The sequence below is a fragment of the Delphinus delphis genome, chromosome 6 (assembly GCF_949987515.2).
Source record: "Delphinus delphis chromosome 6, mDelDel1.2, whole genome shotgun sequence".
Lineage (NCBI taxonomy): Eukaryota > Metazoa > Chordata > Mammalia > Artiodactyla > Delphinidae > Delphinus > Delphinus delphis.
Window position 1 is genome coordinate 12,010,693 of NC_082688.1, and position 17,700 is coordinate 12,028,392.

Here is a 17,700-nt window from a genome sequence, read left to right on the forward strand (position 1 = left end):
ACCTCGTTAATGTATTTTTAAAACTGGTGTTGGATCCTCTGTGTATTTCAGGTTAATACTTTTAAGCAGTTTTCAGCACGTTTATCTCACTTTATTCTCGTTCTCCTTGGACCTTCGTAGCCATATCACTTGTATAAAATAGGCTGAGATATAGTGACTGTAAGCTGTGGTCTCAGTATACAAAGGTAAGCGCTTTTATTTTCTGATTAAAGAGAAAATTAAAAATCGATGAACACAACATGCATATATGACAATCATATATGATGTATTTGATCTCTTAGGTCTTATCTCATCACATTACTTTAACATTTTTAATGATCTAAATGTGAAATAGTTATTTTCAGCATTTTGTTTTTAATACCCTTATAATTTCTCTTTGAGAGACATTTCACTTTTGAGTTAAGTGTGTGTATGTGTATAGAAACTTATAACGTATATGCGAATTACACACACTTACCTGTTTAAATAAAAGAATTTGGTGGTGGGAAGTGTTCACCTAAGAAGATTTTTACGTCAGGGCAAAAAGTGCTGGAATTTCATAAGCAGCAAGATTGGTAACAGTGCCGGTAGGACCCATTTATATGTAGCTGTTACATAAGCTGAGGATCCAAGTGCCAATTTCTCAAGGAGAGAGACTTCTCTGAGAAATGAGTATCTCTGATCTCTGTTGTATGCCCTAATACAACAGCAGCAAGAAGCCATAAAAAAAAAAAGCAATAGCAAATGAAAAAAACCAAACTATTAAGGTAACTATGGAAAAATATAAAATTGACTGAGTTAAGCTAAGTATTTGCAGAATCAATTATGGCAAGACTCAGAATGGTAAATACCTGGTGTGCAGAGACCAAATAGATGTAAGGCAATTCATCTTTCTTTTCCAGATTAGATAGATGATTTATTTCCCACCTGATTCAACCGTCATGGAGTTCATTTAAAAGAAGTGAGGGTTAGGCCAAGTATTTTTAAAAGGATTTGCTTCTTCCTTACGTGTATTCATTCCATAAATGCATTTCATATGTGTTAGATGTTCTGTGCTAAGGCTGTACTTGATATATATATATATATAGATAGATAGATTGATTAAAATGAAGTTTATGTTTTATATTTGTCTCTAAGTAGTAGTTTTCTTTTTATTGCTAACTTTGAAGGTTGCTGGAACAACTTTTTTCCCATACAGAATCTGTATGTACATTGAATGTGGCTTCGGCATCTATAAAAGGCTGAGTGAGGTCTAGTTGACTAGTACCAAGTACATTCCAGTCCTGATCAAACAGCCAAGTGCCCCTTACGGGACAGGTTCTTCTCTAGCAAAACAGGCTCCGCCCAGTGGAAACCTTTTAAGTCGGAGAGTCTCCTTGTTGGTGGAATTGGGCCTATTGTAAATATCCTAGGTTGGGAGCCAAATAATGCATTAGCAGTGTCAGAAGATAATTTACTTAGTTAATAGTTTATTTATAAATTATTTAATAATATGGGCCCCCTGACATCACTGAAAATGGGCATCATTTGGAAATTCACTCATTTTAAATTTCCCTGGCAGTTTTGAGAGCCTGAAACCAACTCTGGTTTATGTTCATGGACCTCTATCCACATAAGTGCAGTGAATGAAATGAATAACAAAGAGCCCAGTCCTTTAAAACTAGTTTTTATAGTGTAGCAAAGAACAAAAGTGGTTAGTTTAAACACTGACCACATTTTTTGATGACGAGTGAGGGAAATTTTACTCTTATAATCAATCATTCATTATCATTTCCCTGTTTCTTGGGTTTCATTAATAACTGCACTGGAGGTAAATCTTCAGTAGTGAGTTACAGGAGTGAACTAAGGAGATCTGCCCCCTTTCCCCCAACCCCAACAGTTAGATTTCTAGCAATCTAGAGCCCTAAAAATCAGGGACATTGAGAGCAGTTAAAGCTGAAGACAGCCTGCTCTGTGAGTGGTCTTCCTGCAACTTCCATTCAGCGTATGCCAGTGCCTCCCTGGTGGTGCTGGGATGGGGGTGGTCCCTCTGAAGTCACCCAGAACAAGAAAGGTTCTGTTGTATTCAGACTCCTACTCTGAAACCATCTGAGGCCATGCCATCCATTGACCAGAGATTTCTCAGTGTTACTAGGAGGCCGGGAAGGGAGATGGGTGGTAAGTGAACCTGCAGAGCCAGGAAGCTGTCTACCACTGAGGTGAGTTCAATATTGACGTGTTTCTCTCTAGCAGTTACTTACAGAGCACAGAGCTAGTACTTCTTATGTAAGTTCCTTCCTTTCCCAATAGCATCTTCCAGAAAGTCTGTTTTAAGTCAAGAATTGAAGTTGACTTAGTTGTAAGAATAGATATCCTTTCCCACATTATCATTTTAGGTAAGAGCTAACAGCTTCCATTGATGCTTGAAGCAGTGATCTTTGGAGATTTTTTTAAAATAGCAGCATAATGCAAATTAGGTTATGTAAGCTTTATAGCACAGCTAGAAATAGGGATTAGAAACCATGTGGGACTCTGGGCCAGAGTATATTTCTCTCCCTCCAGCAAATTCCTGTGGGGCCTAGGAATTAGATTCTGAGTTAATACACAGAGTGCTTTGAATAGGACCTGGTACAGAGTAAGTGCTCAGTAAATGCTGACCGTTCTTACTGTGGTTGGCTGAGGTGACAAAATTCGTGCGGGAGGCTGCGCTGTGCCGGCCTGTAGTGGAGAAGCCTGCTGGGGGGCGGGGGGAGCGGCGTGGGTTCTTTAGTGTTGGCAGGTTTGGGATACTCCAGGCTTTGGGAGAGGACTCCAGCAACTTCGGGTCAGTCGGGAGGTACAAAGCAAACACTGGATGAGACCTGGTGTGGGAGGCTGCTGCAGATCCGTGCTGGACGAAGATGCTCATGTTTCTGTGTGGTAGTCTGTTGCCAGGGGTTCGTAATACTTGCTTTGGGATTTAGGTGTGCTTGGAACTTCAAAGGGGCTGAGCTTATCAACCTGCTGATTCTAAGTTTCCTGCCAGTGCATTAGTAAGAAAAGAGTGTGTGTTTGATTACAGCTAGCCCCAGAATCTGACATGCAGAGCTCACCATTTATTTGGCAGGTAGAACGCAAGTTACTATAAATCACAGAAAAGAAAGAGGAGACCGGGTGGCATGCTTAGAAGGCTGTTGACTTGGATGCTTCTCTCTTCTAGTTTGCTGCAACACCTTGGGAAAAAAAAAATCTGTAGTTAACACCACTCGAGGCCTCCCTCTTGCCTGTTAATCTTAGGAAAAAACATACCTGTCTATCCATCCCTCTCTCTGTCCATATACCCATTTATCTATCTGGACACAGTTGGGAAGTTGCTTTTCAGCAAAAAGAAAAATGAGGAGATGGTTGGTCTGAATAAAGGGTGAGCATCTTCCTGTCTGTCTCTGGCTCGCACGTGTCTACGTGGACCTCCGGAACCTCTGGAGAAAAGTGTGCGGCCGCATTCCTCTCTGCTGGTAGAGGTGAGCTGAGTGGGGAATACAGATCGAGTTCTGTGATGCTCTAAGGTTATAAAAACTGTGTAGACAGGACTGAGTGTTACTTTTAAAGGCAAATAAGGTAGAGTTGCATTATAGTCAAGAGGCGCTTCTTCAATCCAGGATATATGTGTGTCAGTGATGTCCTGGCAGACGTGACCCCATTCCTCAGCTGTAGCCACCTGGGTGGAATTCTTGCCTCAGTAACGATCGAGGGTTCTTTTGTTTGTTTTGCCTTGATCAGTCAGTTGTTAACACCTTAATTACCTGGTCCTTCTAAGGAGGGTCTTAGGGTCTTTCTTGGCAGAACTTTGCTATTTCTGCAAACTATGCTGTCTCTGCTGGTGGGTAGTGTGGAGACTGCCACCATCTGCCCAGGCAGTTTAAGAGTCAGATTAGCATATCCTAGCTGGAGATGCGGTCCTGAGTCATCTTTTTGCTGCTTACAGCCCCCAGGAGGTAACGGGATTAGCCTGCTGCAGTGAGGGCATTCTCTTTGCGCTGCCTAGGAGCCTAGTCTCTCTCTGCTTTGTCGCAGTTTCTCCTACCTTGATCCTTTTGTGTGGTTTGGAAGAACAGTCTCTGCATTCACATGTCAGCTGAATGTCCCAGGTAGCTAACAGTGGCCTTCAGTTTAGGTCATTTTGGGCTGTGGGCAGCAGTGGATGGAAGAAAGGAGAGCGGGAAGAAAGATGCTAAAATTGGTACCTTGTGCGTGCCAGGCACTTGGACATTTTTCTTATTTCTCAGCCTTTTTGAAGGTGGTATTATTCTTATTTTACAGATGAAAAAACTGAGGCTCAGAGTTAAGTGCTAGAGTCAAGAATGAACTCCAGCTCTGTCCAGTGCCAGAGCCTCTTTCTGCTGTACCAGCTATGGATTAGAAGTCTGGAAAGAAGGTGAGGAAGCACATCGGGGGACAGGAAGGTGGTGTGTGGGCAGTGAGGCAAGGCCGAATGGAGCCTAAAAAGGGCCTGAACACAAGCCAGGGGCCTCACTGTCGCAGGATCTTTGGAGCTCACCGACTCAAACCAATCCCAGGCTCCCGTGCTAGAATCTAGGCTTTGGCTTGAGGTCATTTTAGACCAGATATCCTGGCCTAAAATAGGGCTGTTTTCTTTTAGAGCCGTTGGAAAAGATTAACAAACTGGAAAGATAGACTGGAGGGCTGAGGTGTGGCTGTATAAACAGAGGAAGCTTTTGCATTTGAAGCTTGTTTTTCTGTTTGAATATCAATGAGAAATTGAGGTGTGCGTTTTCATTTAGCTAATGCTTTCTGAGTACACGCTATCTGGCCTGAGATTGGCGATGGGGATGTCTTAAAAGATTTGAGCCAAACTCTGAAGGAGAGCTGGTGAGGCTGGGCTCATTGGGTCAAAGGAAGAGGGGTGGCCCAGGGTTGGGGTGTGAGTGCAGAGAGATGGCCCTGGGCAAGTGCTGCGCAGAGATGGGGGTGAGGGGCAGATTGCAGTGGCCTGTTCTGCTTGCCAGGAGTGTCCCCTGGACTCGGCTTCACGGAAGGCTGGGGTCCCCTCACCAGCTCCTCGGCAGACTGGGGCTGGCTGGGTCTCTGCTTAGGGTTAGGTGGCCGTGGAGGTGGATGCAGAATCCTCTTCAGGGAAAGATCTTCTTCCCTAACCCACGTCACCACCAGCCTTGGCAGTTGCCGTTTTTCTGAGCCACCTGCCAGAATCCTGGGGCGGAACAGGAAGAAGGAACCTCTTGTAAACCCAGGTTGTAGGAGTTCTTGAGCCGCGGCTTGCGGAGGGCATGGCACCTGCGTGTGTAGCGTGCCAGCAGAGCTCTCTCCGGGCCGTGACTGTGTTCCCTGCCCTGATGGTCCCACTCAGAGAAGCTGCAGCACAGGGGTGGTTGTTACCACCGCACAGACAAGAAAATTGAAGCCAAGAGGCCTCTGCAAACCACCAGCTTATTTGTGGTAAAACACTGTGGCTCCTGATAAGTGAGTTTTTAATCACACAGGAGAAATGGCATTTCTCCTGTTTTTAGAGTTAACAGAAGCCCTTTCTTAGGGATGAGATTTGAGCTCCTCCACAACTGTGGGATCTAGAAATTTTCTCCTTTTACAGATGAGGAAATAGAGGCTTAGACAAGATGATTTGCCCAAAATTACACAGCTAGTCCGTGGCTGAGCCCACCCCTCCTGCTGGCGCTGTGCTCACCACTGCTGGTTGGTGTTGACAGTCTAGGCTGCTGCTATCCTGTTTCCTAAAACTGTCTGGCAAGTTTCCTCTCCTCTTCACGAGGCATTCGTTCTACTTACCTTTCTTCCAGACTTCTGGGATGTGTCCTGTGTGGTTTGAGACAAAACACGCAGAAAGCCACCTCTCTCCCCCTGACCCCCCTCTTCTTCCCCTCCCCCCGTGGGAAAAAAGAAACCAGACTTCGGGCTCATCCTTCTCCCGCTAACCTGGCTCCTGGGCAAGGTTACCGACTGGCCAGCCTTGGGCCAGGTGGCCTGTTTGTTGTTTTCTTTGCCAGCTGCACAGTTGGGTCTGTTTCCACAGACCATCTTTTTGTGCTGTAACTGAACCCTGTAATAAAATGCAAACCAGTAACTGCCATCGGAGAGATCCCCAGGCGTTGTATGGAGGGAAGGGATGTGCTGTTTCCGCTGAGCTTCATCCACGTTTTGGTTGTCAGCTGTCATGATTCTGGCTAGGCCTTCCTTGTGTGCTCCAACTAAAGGGGTCGCCCTCACAGTTGCCTTCCCAGAGCGCTGGTGCCAGGGTCTCACTGGGCCCTTCCACGATGTAGACGGTCTCAGAAGATGCTCAGCTCTCTGACGTCCTTCAGGCAAGGTTGGAGGCTGTATTATGGGAGGTATGGTGGCCATCATCCTGGAGGGGATCACTCCTTCCACATCATCTGGAAGGTGGCACCTGAGGAACTCAGGAAAGCTGAAAGCACCTCAAGATGGGATAGGTTAAGGCTGCTGAAGGACAGACCTGGAGAGATCATGGACCTTTCCATCAGCTGTTCTTTTGGGGGTTTTTTTGTTTTTTTTTTTTTGCGGTACGCGGGCCTCTCACTGCTGTGGCCTCTCCCGTTGCGGAGCACAGGCTCCGGACGTGCAGGCTCAGCGGCCATGGCTCACGGGCCCAGCCGCTCCGCGGCATGTGAGATCTTCCCAGACCGGGGCACGAACCCGTGTCCCCTGCATCGGCAGGCGGACTCTCAACCACTGTGCCACCAGGGAAGCCCTCCATCAGCTGTTTTAAAGGGTTGTATTTACTTGTCGTATGTGGTTCTAGAAGGGGAAAGATAGTTACGGTAAAGCCAGTTGGGCAGTTTGAGCTAAAGTGTGCCTCCCATGAGGTGTGGTGAGAAGTGGGCCGCATGTTACCAGGAGTGCTTAGGCAGGAAGCCAGCTGTTTGCATACTGCAGAGGAAGGTCTTCTATGGGGTGTCAGTTTGCACAGAATGCTGATGTGGTTGGTGACACTGTCAAGACCGCTTCTCCCCTCTTGGGCACATGGATTTATTGGAAACATTCACTGTCACCTCCTACTACTAACCAGGCTGTGCTGGGGGAGGAGCACTTGAGGAAAACGTCAGGATTTTCAGCTTAGAAGGTGAAACCCCTGACCAAGAAGGAGCCCAGGAAGCGGGAGGGGACTGCTCGGGGCCTTGAGCAGAACAAGAGCCATCTTCTGTGCTTGGGAGAAGGGCTCCCACTCAGTCCAGGAGCAGAGCCAGGCCTGTGAAGAGACTTAAGAGCTGCGTGACTTAGAGAGTGAGAGGGGCTCCAGCAGATGTGGCCATGGCTTCCGCAGAGCCTGGCATCCAGCTGGCTGGGAGGTCTCAAGGAGGGGCGTCTGGTGTGCGCAGAAAGGCACAGCTTCTCAGGACAGCATGGAGGCGCTTGTTAATGGGAACCTGGGAACTGGGATGGTTAGGAGGGTGAAGTAGCAGATGGCATGTGTAGTTCGGGGCCACTTCGTGAAAGGCCTTGGAGGGCTTACCATCTTCCAGAACGGTGAGAGAATTCTGGAGGATCGGTTTGGACAGCTGGATGGGGAAGGACCGAAGGAAGGAGTCAGAAGCTGTTGCAGATGCCCGGATGAAGGAGGCTGGCTGAGGGCGTCAGAGGCAGGAATGGCATCTCTTCATAGTCCAGGCTCCTTGCCTGGGCCCAGCAGGTGGTTATGGGGCCAGGGAACCACAGGAACCCCACGTGCAGCCAGGGAACTGGGGGCCACTGTTCAGTAGGTGCCTGGGACCAAGACAGGAAAGGGGGGTGGTGGCGGGGAGAGGCGTTGCAGTGTAGCAAGGGCCATCTCCATTGGCCAGGAAGCGGGGATTCGGTGGGCCTGACTTTCTCGTGGGTGCGGGGGCTCTGAGCCCCCTTCGTGTGCTCTCTAGGAAGCGTCTCCTTTGGCAAAGGACAGAGAGGTTTATGGGCCGGTCAGTCAGAATCTTACCCTTTCCCTGCATTTCTGCTCTGCTGAGTTTGCCAGTCAAAGGGAGTGGCAGGTACTGGATATTCGTTGGTACAGAGGCTTCTGCTTTTAAAAAAAGTAATGTTTTGGCTTCTTTACCTGGGCAAGGGCTGGAGTTCATTGGATTCAGCATTTGTGGAGCAGGGTCTTTAGCCGGGGGAAGGTACACACTTGCTCCACAGAGTGCTACAGGGAAGGGAAAAAGGCGCAATTGTAAGATTACTAGAGAATTTGCTTTGGGCCTCAGTTTTGTGTCTGTCCTGCCACCGCTGGCTCGTTCTGCACAGGTGGGCAGGGAGACCCGAGGAGGAGTCGGGGTAGGTTTCTGCACTTGTGTTTCTATACCTCTGTTGGGGACGGGGGCTAAAAAGGCGGTGGTGGTTTTGAGCCTTTAGGTCAGAGCTCTGAAAGGTTAGGGTTCACTGAGACACTGATTGCATCGGCCTTTGGGGTGACCAGGTGTCTCTAACTACAAGTGGCCTTGTTTGTTTAGCCCAGTGGGCCACAGAAAAATCACCTTTTTGCGTGTCACCGTGTGGAAATTGATGGGAACGCTGCCTTAGGCCTGGTGTCGACAAACTTTCTGGAAAGGTCCAGGGAGTAACTCTTCCAGGCTTGTGGCCCATTCGCTCTGTCACAGCTGCTGAGCTCTGCCGTTCCAGCAGCACCCACGCAGCCAGAGGCAGAAGGTAGACAGACAGGCGTGGCTGCAGGCCACACTTCGCCAATCCCTGCCTTGGACTGTGGCGGTTACTCACCCTCTGGCTCAATCATGACTGGAAGCTTCCTCCCGTCTGCTGCCTGGACCCATCTACCTTCCCACGAAGGCTTCCTGCGCATCTGTTAGGTGTGCAGCTCTTGCCCAGAAGGACCTCAGATTTTGAGTGAGAGGTGGGCCCTTTCGGGGCAGCGGGTGCTGCAGAGCGAAATACAGAACGGGGCTCAGGGAGAGAAGGCTGAGGGTGAACCCGGAGAGCCGGAGGGAGGGAGGGAGGCAGCTCCGGAGAGGAGGACGGCTGGGGCCCAGCCTGTGAATAAAGGGCGCTGGGGAGCCTGTGGGAGGTTGTGCTCAGGAAGGTGAAGTGATCACAGATGCACTTTGGAAAGATCCTCTGGTTGGGGAAGACCACGTCTGTGGTTACAAGTAGTATCTTTCAGTTTAATCTGGTCTCTTTTGCCCAGAGTCTGGTTACTGTTGGTACCCGAGTGGGAAGGAGCGACCCCCAAGTTGAGTAGCTTTTCTGGCCGCCGGCTGTAGGGGGCCAGTGAGTGGCACAGTTTTTGACACGGCAGAGCTTGACATGGTCCGCTGCCTTCGGGCTTCTTCTGTCTCATGTCTAATTTTGGATTGGGGCCTTGGTGTATGAGGGTGAAAAATGCTAGGGATGGGCTTCCCCTCACTTCAGAATGGAGCTGGTGCCTGTAGACCGGGGCAAGATGCCCAGGCCGGAGCAGGTGCTGCGCAGGTGCATCCCGACGCTCTAGGCCAGGACTGAGGTCGGGCTGGGGGAGGCTGCAGGTCGGACGCGGCGCCGGCCCCAAGGTGCTCCGTGTAGTTGGGGCGAGGAAGAGACTCTCTATAGTGCTTTCTACTCTCCACAGCATTTCCCCTCAGAGATGTTTCTAGACAGGTGAAGGGAGCTTCTGTTGACTGAGCACCGTGAGGTGAGGTTCCAGGGGCACGAGCTGCCAGCGTGCTCCCTTGACGTGGACAGAAGCCTGGAGGGTGCTGGCTTCACGAGCCCGTGAAGAGGCTGCGCAGATGCCGTTTCCTTGAAACCCACACGGGCCCGTAAGAGTGGGTGAGGATCAGGGGCAGCTCGAGGAGGGAAGGCGCTTGCCCGAGGCCCCACGGCGGGGGCCTGTGGCGGTGCTGACCCCGGGGGGCCTCCCCGCACGGCTCTGGCAGCGCCGCACCGTGGACCAGCTTCGTGTGGCTGTGGATCTCCTGGGGACTGAGCCAGCAGGTGAGGGCTTTGGTGCTGCCCTGAGCCGTTGGGCAGACGTGGGCAGGGCCTCAGGCAGGTGGGTGGTGGGCTGCCTGAGGGCACTGCTGCTGCCTGCTCTGAGTGAGGGCACGGCTGGGCTGGTCGTTGCTGAGGTCGGGAGAGGGTCGTGGAAGGAAGAGTCGCGGAGAAGCCACGGCTCCAGGGCACGCGGGCTGCTGCCGTGGGGCTCCTCAGGCTCCGGGGGCGGTGCTCTCAGCATGGCAGCAGGCACGTAACTTCCCATCTCTAAGGGGCACAGCCCGGGTCTTCCAGAGGTGTTTCTGGGGTCCTGGAACGGCAAAGACAGAGGCAAGCCTGGCCCAGCCAGATGTGCCGCCAGCTGTGGTCTTTCGTCGGGCAGCTCAGCCTGTGCTGCGGCTCTGGCCTCACAGGGAGGCTTGTGTCTGGGGCACCCTAGACCCTCGTGGAGCTCAAGCCTGGCCCCTGCGCCATCCTGGCCCACGGCCATAAGCTAGATGCCATCTGTCTCACTTTCCTGCTTGGGGAAACAGATGATGGTCTGAAAGTTCTTTTTTTGATTCTAACCTAGATATTTCTGCTGTTCTGGGAAGACTTCTTAAAATTTTTGTTCGTGAAGATGAACCATGGATAAGGGTAGGAGTTTAGATAGCTAAGAGGACTGTCTTCTCCACTTGTAGTTCCTAATCAAGGAAGCAGCACCTTCTGTGCCCAGCCTCTTCCCCCACTCCCTTCCGCCGGCGTGACGGGCTTAAGCTGCGGTTAAGCTGGCGCTCCTTTCCTTTCCTTGACGTGTCCGTGCCGCTCTGTGAGCCTCCTCGACTCTTCCCCCCAGTGGCTCCCTCGGCTGCGGCCCTGACGCCCAGGCTGTGATGATGGCCCACACGAGGCATGGTGTGGGGTTTAGTCAGATTCCTGAAACACCTCTTCTCTCACCTGCCAGGCTGGCAGTGCTGGTGTTTGATGCGTCCCTTTCCCTGACCATGGCAGTGTCTCCTGCTCAGGCCAGCCCTGTGCGGTCAGGTGGGGTTCACACTGCACCCCTACTTTGCAGAGGGGACACTGAGTACCGCTTGTCCCCTCGTTCACTTACTGTGGTGGCTTCTCAGACAACAGGCATCCTCAGGGCTCCTGACCAGGGGCCTTACTTTCCGCATCTCCCGGGAATCAAGGGTGGCTCTGCGTGTCTTGTGAGCTGTCGCCAGCCTCCACACGGACTTCCTTTCCCAGGGGCTTGAGGCGGCAAAGGGAATGCTTGGTCAAGGTGGGACACCTCCTCTGCTTCTGTCCTTCTTGATGTCTTCTAATGAGTCATGAGCCACCTGCGTTGGGCAGACTTCATTTACTTCAGCTCTTAGCAGTGTGGATCCTCTTTTCCCCAAAGTATCTGTCAACTCAGGCCTCTGACTAGGGACCATCTTGGCCTGTTGTGCTGAACCTCTGGTCTAAGTGGCTGGCTGGGGCCCAGTCACACCTTCAGGAAAAGGCAGGTCTCCTGAGGGAGCCCTAATCAGGGCCAGGGCACTTCCAGGGACAGTGAGGCAGGAGGACCAGGGAAGGGGCTGGCCTGGGGCCCGGCTCTGCCTGTTAAGCCCCACAGTGCAGGCACCCGGGTCTCCCTGCCGCGTAGGATTCCCGGAGAGCGGCCTCTGAGACTCGCTTCTCACCCATTCCGAGCAGAACTCACTGTCTGGGAAGGAGACAGGAGGCAGCCAGTCTAGACCTGAAGCCCTGAGCTGTTCAAGAAGGGGCTTCCCTCACAAAGGAGGAAGGGGTCCTGCTCAGTCGTAGCCCTTCCTTGGCCCCAGGATGGGGGTTCAGGAGGCAAGGAGAAGGCTGCGTTTAGTTGTGGGTAGAAAACCTTTCCCAGTTTCCTGCACAGTTACACACGTGACATCGGACTCCTGGCTATATACAGCTTGCTCTCTCTCTGGTCTGGTGATGGCCAAGGTAGTTTTTAAGAAGTCTATTTAAAATACCTATCTGTATCTATTTACTGTTTTTTCTGGATACACAAGTGTACATAGTATAATTACAGTGCAGAGTCCCTGGCAATAACGTCATGTTGTGTATTATGTTAAAAAAAAAACATTGGAGAACGCGACCACCCTGGACTGTCCTCCCTCTCCGGGGCAGTGATTACACGTAGGACTCCGAACTTTCAACCTGCGGCGTGGTTGAAGCAGCAGCCTGCACGTGTGGACTGTCACCAGTGCCTCACCCAGAGACGCCTGGCCTTCACCCAAAGGGACTCTGCACCCCGACTCCCACAGGCAGCGCCCACACTGCGGCTCCTGCGCACTGACTGTGTTGGACTCTGCCGTAGACTGACCCTCTTGTCTGGCTGCTGCAGCTTGTCTGTAATGCCCTGACATGTTGCATTTTCCCCATTTGGATGAATAAAAATAAAAGCTTCTGTCTTCAACAGCAAGGGGCTGCACTGTTCTGTGCAGGACGGACTGACTCTGGCTTTGACTGATGAAAGGGTCAAGTGCAGAACCCCTTTCCTGGCCCTGACTCTCCAGCTCAGCACATGTGGAAGAATCTTCCCTTCATGCAGAGGGCCAGGCCTCATTCCTATTCCTGTTTGCCGTCTCTCTCTGCTAATGGTGCCAAATGTTTACTCAACCTGAACCTTTGACCCGGGCCCCTGGTGCAGCGAGTGGTGTGAGTGCCGCCGCCTCAGCTCAGCTCAGCTCAGCGTTCACCGGGTGCCCCTCACACACCTGCCTTCCTCCTAGTCCTGACCCCTGACCCCTGTCCCCAGAGCTGGCAGATATTACACATCGGGACACTAAGGCTCAAAGATAAAGGGACTTGCCCGAGGGAGTAGGACTTCGAAATGGCAGCAGCAAATTGAAAACAAAGCCAAAGCTCTTCCTACTGCTCCCCCCTGTGAGGTTCCTGCAGTCGACCAACCCCAGTAATTCCAAGACTACAGTAAGGTCTCTGCCCGCCCCAGGAAGAAGGACAAAGGCGGCCCACGCAGGGGGTCTTGGAGGGAGCCAGGCCGGGCCTGTCGCTGCCCTCCAGGTAAGTGGACGAAGGCAGTGGGTGTGTTGTAACTCAGGGCCGCCTTCGCTCTGCACACTGTCCCCTGGGCTTTACAACCACAGCGCACTGATGGAAAGAAGAGCTGGCCAGGCCGGCCCGCTGCTGCTTCCTCCCAGGGGCCCCACTCCCACCCTCTGGCCCGTGACTGGCACAGGGAACAGCAAGAGGAGTTGAAAACGGGGTGTGGAGGGAGGAGCACTGTTTTCCTTGCTTTGGGGCCCTGGAAGAGAAGGTGGAGGTGGTGGTACCTGGTACAAAGCATTGACATCCCAGATCTCGTCATCACGGGCCTTTCACCTTCACTTTCAAATCTGGGGATAACGTCACTTAACTCACAGGGGTGTTGCGACAACTGGGGGGAGAACACAGGGGAAGGGTCAGGAGCTTAACAGTAGCTCAGCAACCCGTGTGAGACCCAGATGGGCACCGAAGCCACGGCACACACACAACTTGGGAGGGTGAAGTGACCTATCCACGTGACGTGAGCATCCAAGGTCACGGCCCAGCCTTGAACTCAGGGTTTTTGGCCCAGGTACGCTGCTTGTAGTGAAGTGCTGTGAGAGTTTACACCCACCTACTGCCCACGTGGTCATCTTAAAGCAGCTGCCCTGCTGGTCACTGGAAGTTAGTTAGAGATGGGGATTAACGTCCTAGCCTTGTGGTCTGGGCCAGGAACCGCTCTATGGGCCCAATTTCTTCGCCTATAAAAGTGGGGGAAGGGCAGGGAAACGGAGTGCTCAGTCCTCTTGTTCTGGGAGTGAGCACCTCAGCCATTCTGAGCTCACTTGTCTCATCAGCCCCCAAATGAAGCTTAGGAGAAGATCTGCATCCCAAGGTCAGAATCAGGCATCTCTCTGAGCAAGTGAAGCACTACAGACAGCCTTTTAAACCCCCATCAGCCAGATGAAGAAACAGACTGAGAGGCCAAATGACTCTCCTCTCTTGTCACCTACCTACTCCCCCTGCATAGATGTCTTGGTTTTCACAACTGCTGGGTCAGTTCAGAGCTGAGAGCGGTGTTCTGGACTAAGTTTTAGCTCCCATGGAGTTCTCTTTCCTTCACTCCTCTCGTGGTTCACTCCTGCCCCTGGGACTTGGGGTTCAGAACAGACAGGGCGGCAGATGCCTCTTGCCTTTCATTCTGAGCTGCCTCCTTCCTCCTGAGAGATCATGACCAGGCCGTGCAGATCCGCTCAGGTTCAACAGGGCCTGCTAGATGGTCTACTCAGCCTGTCACGTAGAAATACGTGACAGGCTGAGCAGGCTTCTTGAAATCTACACTCACCTGCTTCTGCTTCCCACCCTCCTGCCTCTCAACCCACTTGGGTCTGGCCCCTCCGCTGCACCCCACCCACCTCTGCTCTCCTTCCTTCCTGAGCGCCAGCAGATTCCCAGTCACCAAGCCCATGAGCCTTCGTCCAGTCCCGCCCTCTCCCGAGGCGGAGCTTGCTTGTTCTCTCCGGATGTCCCGGAGTCGCTTTAGGCCCCGTGTGCCAAGGCTGACTGGCTATGGGCGCCTTTCTCCTGGCAGGGCACAGCTGCTGGGATGAGGATTTCTGCAGAGTCCCTACACTCCGGAACACTGGGACCCTGGGGACTGGAAAAGCCCGGAGCAGGCTGGCCCATCTGGACTCTGGCCCTTGTTGGCCAGAAACGTGGATCCCAGAAATATGCCTTCTAGTCTGTGAGCGGCAAAGGGATCCCAACTGTGCTCCGGAGTCCCTGTCCTGGTCTCTGCAGAGCATCTGTCATGGCCGGGCCCCTTGCTAGGCACCTGCCCTGATTCAGTTCAGCGGAGAGAAGATGGGGCAGGGCTCACTCACCACCTTCCCTTCTTCATGGCCTGCATCTCAGCCCGCTTCCATCCAAAGGCTGGGTGTAGGGGGTCCTGGAGGGCAGGTCAAGCAAGGAGGGGACCGTCGGGTTGGGGAAGCACTGCTCTTCTTCCTGCTGCAGAGAAGGGGGCGAGGTGGTAAAGGACGGCCGAGGGTCTGGGAGCCTCGTCCCTATGGTGCCGCGGTGTGGGATGACCAGCAGGGAACAGAAAGGAGCTTTCGGAAAGAGGTACCTGCTGGCCATGCCACCACTTCCCCTGAAAGTTCCAGCAGAGCATAACTGGACCTCGGGTACTCGGCCTTTCTGCTCTTCAGCCATTTCCCCTGCACATTCACATTTTGGGCCTGCAATTCCCTCTCCCATCTCTGCCTGGTGAGATGCTTTTGTCTTTCAAGGTCTTACCACACACACCCTTACCTCCTATAAGACTTCCCTAACCCTCAAATACACAGGTCATGTCTCACTTTATTTCTCCAAGACAGGCAATGCTCACGATGAAGGCACAGGCCTCCCAGGGGACAAAGCCTGTGTCTTCTCTCACCCCATGGGCCTGGAGCACATTAGCTGCTCATTAAGTGTCTGAATGGATGAACGGGGAGGCGCTGCCCAGTGCTCAAGTACACCTATTTGCCAGCCCAGAGGGTGGTCTTCTCTGACTGCCCGTGGGAGGGAGGCAAGAGCACACCATGATAAAACTGGTTGTTACAAAGCAATGCTGTTTGTACCAAAATATTTAATGAATATGCCGTTAAAATAAAGCCAACAAAAGAAACAGTAATACAATTTTACTGGTTTATATTTCAATTCATAAAGTTGACACACTGAAACTACCCTAGCACAATGTCCACGCACCTAGTTTTAGATGGGCTTACAGCTGTTTTGGTAACTGAACAAGAAAGACACAGAAAGCGGTGGAGGGGATGGTTTGGGGGTCAGGGGTTGCCGCTTGTTACCTCCCTGATCACAGATGACCTCAGCAAGCGTTAATACAGCCAACAGGAAAAGAGATACAAAACAACCCAGGTGTCTTTATGTACAAACCAGTGCCTCTTGTAACCAGCGACCTCCACACTGCACGCAGAGAAGACGACAAGTCATCTGCGAGACAGCCTGTCAGCATATCACTATATAAATTAAAAGTCTAAAGTTATTTTGTTTATAAAAAAGGTGCTAAAACCTCTATTCCATAGTTCTGAAGCGAGAACTTGCAGCCCATCTGAACAGCGAGGTTTGCACCCAGCCTCACTCCGGGGAGGGCCCCGGCAGGCAGGGACACAGGCCAGCCGGACGGGGGCCTCTTGGCATGTGTGTCCTGCACATCCTCACATTTACACACACACATACATACACACACACACCTCAGAGTCTTTCTCACTTGTACAAGCTGTTGTGCAAAAACACTAGAACCTTGAAGTGAGGGAGCTCTTCACAGCTCTCGCGACAGCAGGGTGGAGAGCAGAGCCCGACAAACCTTGAGTGAAATTAAGTGCCCAAAATAACCACATAATTAAGTTGTGCAGATCAGTCCTAGTCTGGGATTTAAACACTGTCAATTGGGTGCATTGGGAAAAGATATTTATATATACACACACACACGACACATTAAGCAAAATAAGGTTTGTCCACGTTATGATTAATCCAGTCTCAACAGTCGGTCAAGTCACCCACCCCAGCACTGGGGAGTCATTTGGCAGCTAACACTAAAAACAACAGGAACTATGAGAGTTGCATAGAATTGATCAGAAACATGTGAATAATGCCAAACCAAAAACCTGTGCATCGTAGAGTTAGTTTAACAAAACTAGGTGGCTTCACCTACAACCATGAAACCCTCCTATTTAAAACAAAGTGCTTCTCCATGTCTACCTGGAGGACCCTCTGCTGGCACTGGAGCAGATAATTATTTGAGCTACCGATCCCCTGCCCCACCTCCCCCAATATATAATAATATGTGTATTTTAAAAAAAAAGATTAAAGGTTTAGAAAAAAACCAAAGGCCTGAAGGATCCCCAGACTCTGATAATGTCACTCAGCCGCTGGGCTGGGTGAGGAGCTGACCTAACCGGGAAGAGGCCCGGAGGTCACACGGAGGAGTGGCTTTCTGGAACGTCCAGGGTGGCAGGCCAGCCGGCAGGCCTGTTAGTATCAGGAGTGAGGAGGGCCTTACCGCACAGGCTGCCTGCTTCATGAGCTCTGGTCCAACAACCTACCCACATGCTTCTATGGATCTGACTTAGGTACATTCTGGTCCTGGGACATGTCACAGAATCACACATCTGGCCAAAGAAGGCAACAAAAGGTGTCATGTTTTCTGAAGGTGTCTGGAGGCAGCAGCTGCTCTCAGCAAGTCTCTTTCCCTTGAACCCCGGTTGCCGTCTTTATGGAGCTCAGTGTTCGGTTAAACCACGTCTTCTTGGCCGCCTGTACCTCGTTGAGGGCAAGGCCTAAATGGTGCTCCAAGTCCTGGAAGAAGAACGACGTACGTGAGGATGCTGGTCTCCAGTGCTAATGACACCGCCTCCCCAGAGCCGAGCCAAGAATTCAGTCTATTTCCTCTCGAGAGGGCTCTGGAAATTCCCCCAGTTCTCAAAGTGGCATAGAAAGATCTGGAGTGCCTCAGGCTCTGGGAGATTTCCTAGTTAAGACCTCCTCATTTCTTGCCTCGTCTACTTATTAAAACGGCCTCCTACCTGAACGTCTCCCTCTCCGTCCACCCACTGCATACCAGGAGACAGACCGAATGTTCTACCTAAGAATGCAACATTAATTTCCGGCAAGAGCCTTTCAAGCCTAGACTCCCTAGCAAGACGTCCGAGATGCTTCACAATCTGGGCAGAGACTCTTCCAGCTTGGCACCCACTTCCACCCCTACTTCCTAAAGGCCCTTCCAGGCAGGCCCTCTCCTCC

At 51.7% G+C, this 17,700-nt stretch overlaps 2 protein-coding genes and 1 long non-coding RNA gene across 4 annotated transcripts in view; 1 reads left to right on the plus strand and 2 right to left on the minus strand.

Moving 5' to 3' along the window:
• STRBP (spermatid perinuclear RNA binding protein) overlaps positions 1-2,095 on the plus strand; it is a 137,623-nt gene extending 135,528 nt beyond the window's left edge. Inside the window, exons 18-19 of one of the 2 annotated variants that reach the window (XM_060014183.1) lie at positions 52-185; positions 2,049-2,095. In XM_060014183.1, coding sequence (XP_059870166.1) covers positions 52-56 — 5 coding nt within the window. In that variant the 3' untranslated portion in view covers positions 57-185; positions 2,049-2,095. Of the gene's footprint in view, positions 1-51; positions 186-881; positions 1,032-2,048 lie in introns of those variants that run through there. The other variant, XM_060014182.1, reaches the window with a different exon arrangement.
• A 591-nt stretch (positions 2,096-2,686) lies between these two features.
• Positions 2,687-10,046, minus strand: LOC132427086 (uncharacterized). Its single transcript, XR_009519803.1, has 3 exons — positions 5,011-10,046; positions 4,022-4,122; positions 2,687-3,170 (listed from the first exon to the last, which is right to left on the minus strand). It is a non-coding gene; the product is annotated as an uncharacterized lncRNA (long non-coding RNA).
• Positions 10,047-15,488: 5,442 nt separating this feature from the next.
• Positions 15,489-17,700, minus strand: part of RABGAP1 (RAB GTPase activating protein 1) — a 136,761-nt gene continuing 134,549 nt past the window's right edge. The window contains exon 25 of the mRNA XM_060014185.1: positions 15,489-17,256. Coding sequence (XP_059870168.1) covers positions 17,134-17,256 — 123 coding nt within the window. The 3' untranslated portion in view covers positions 15,489-17,133. The remainder of the gene's footprint in view (positions 17,257-17,700) is intronic.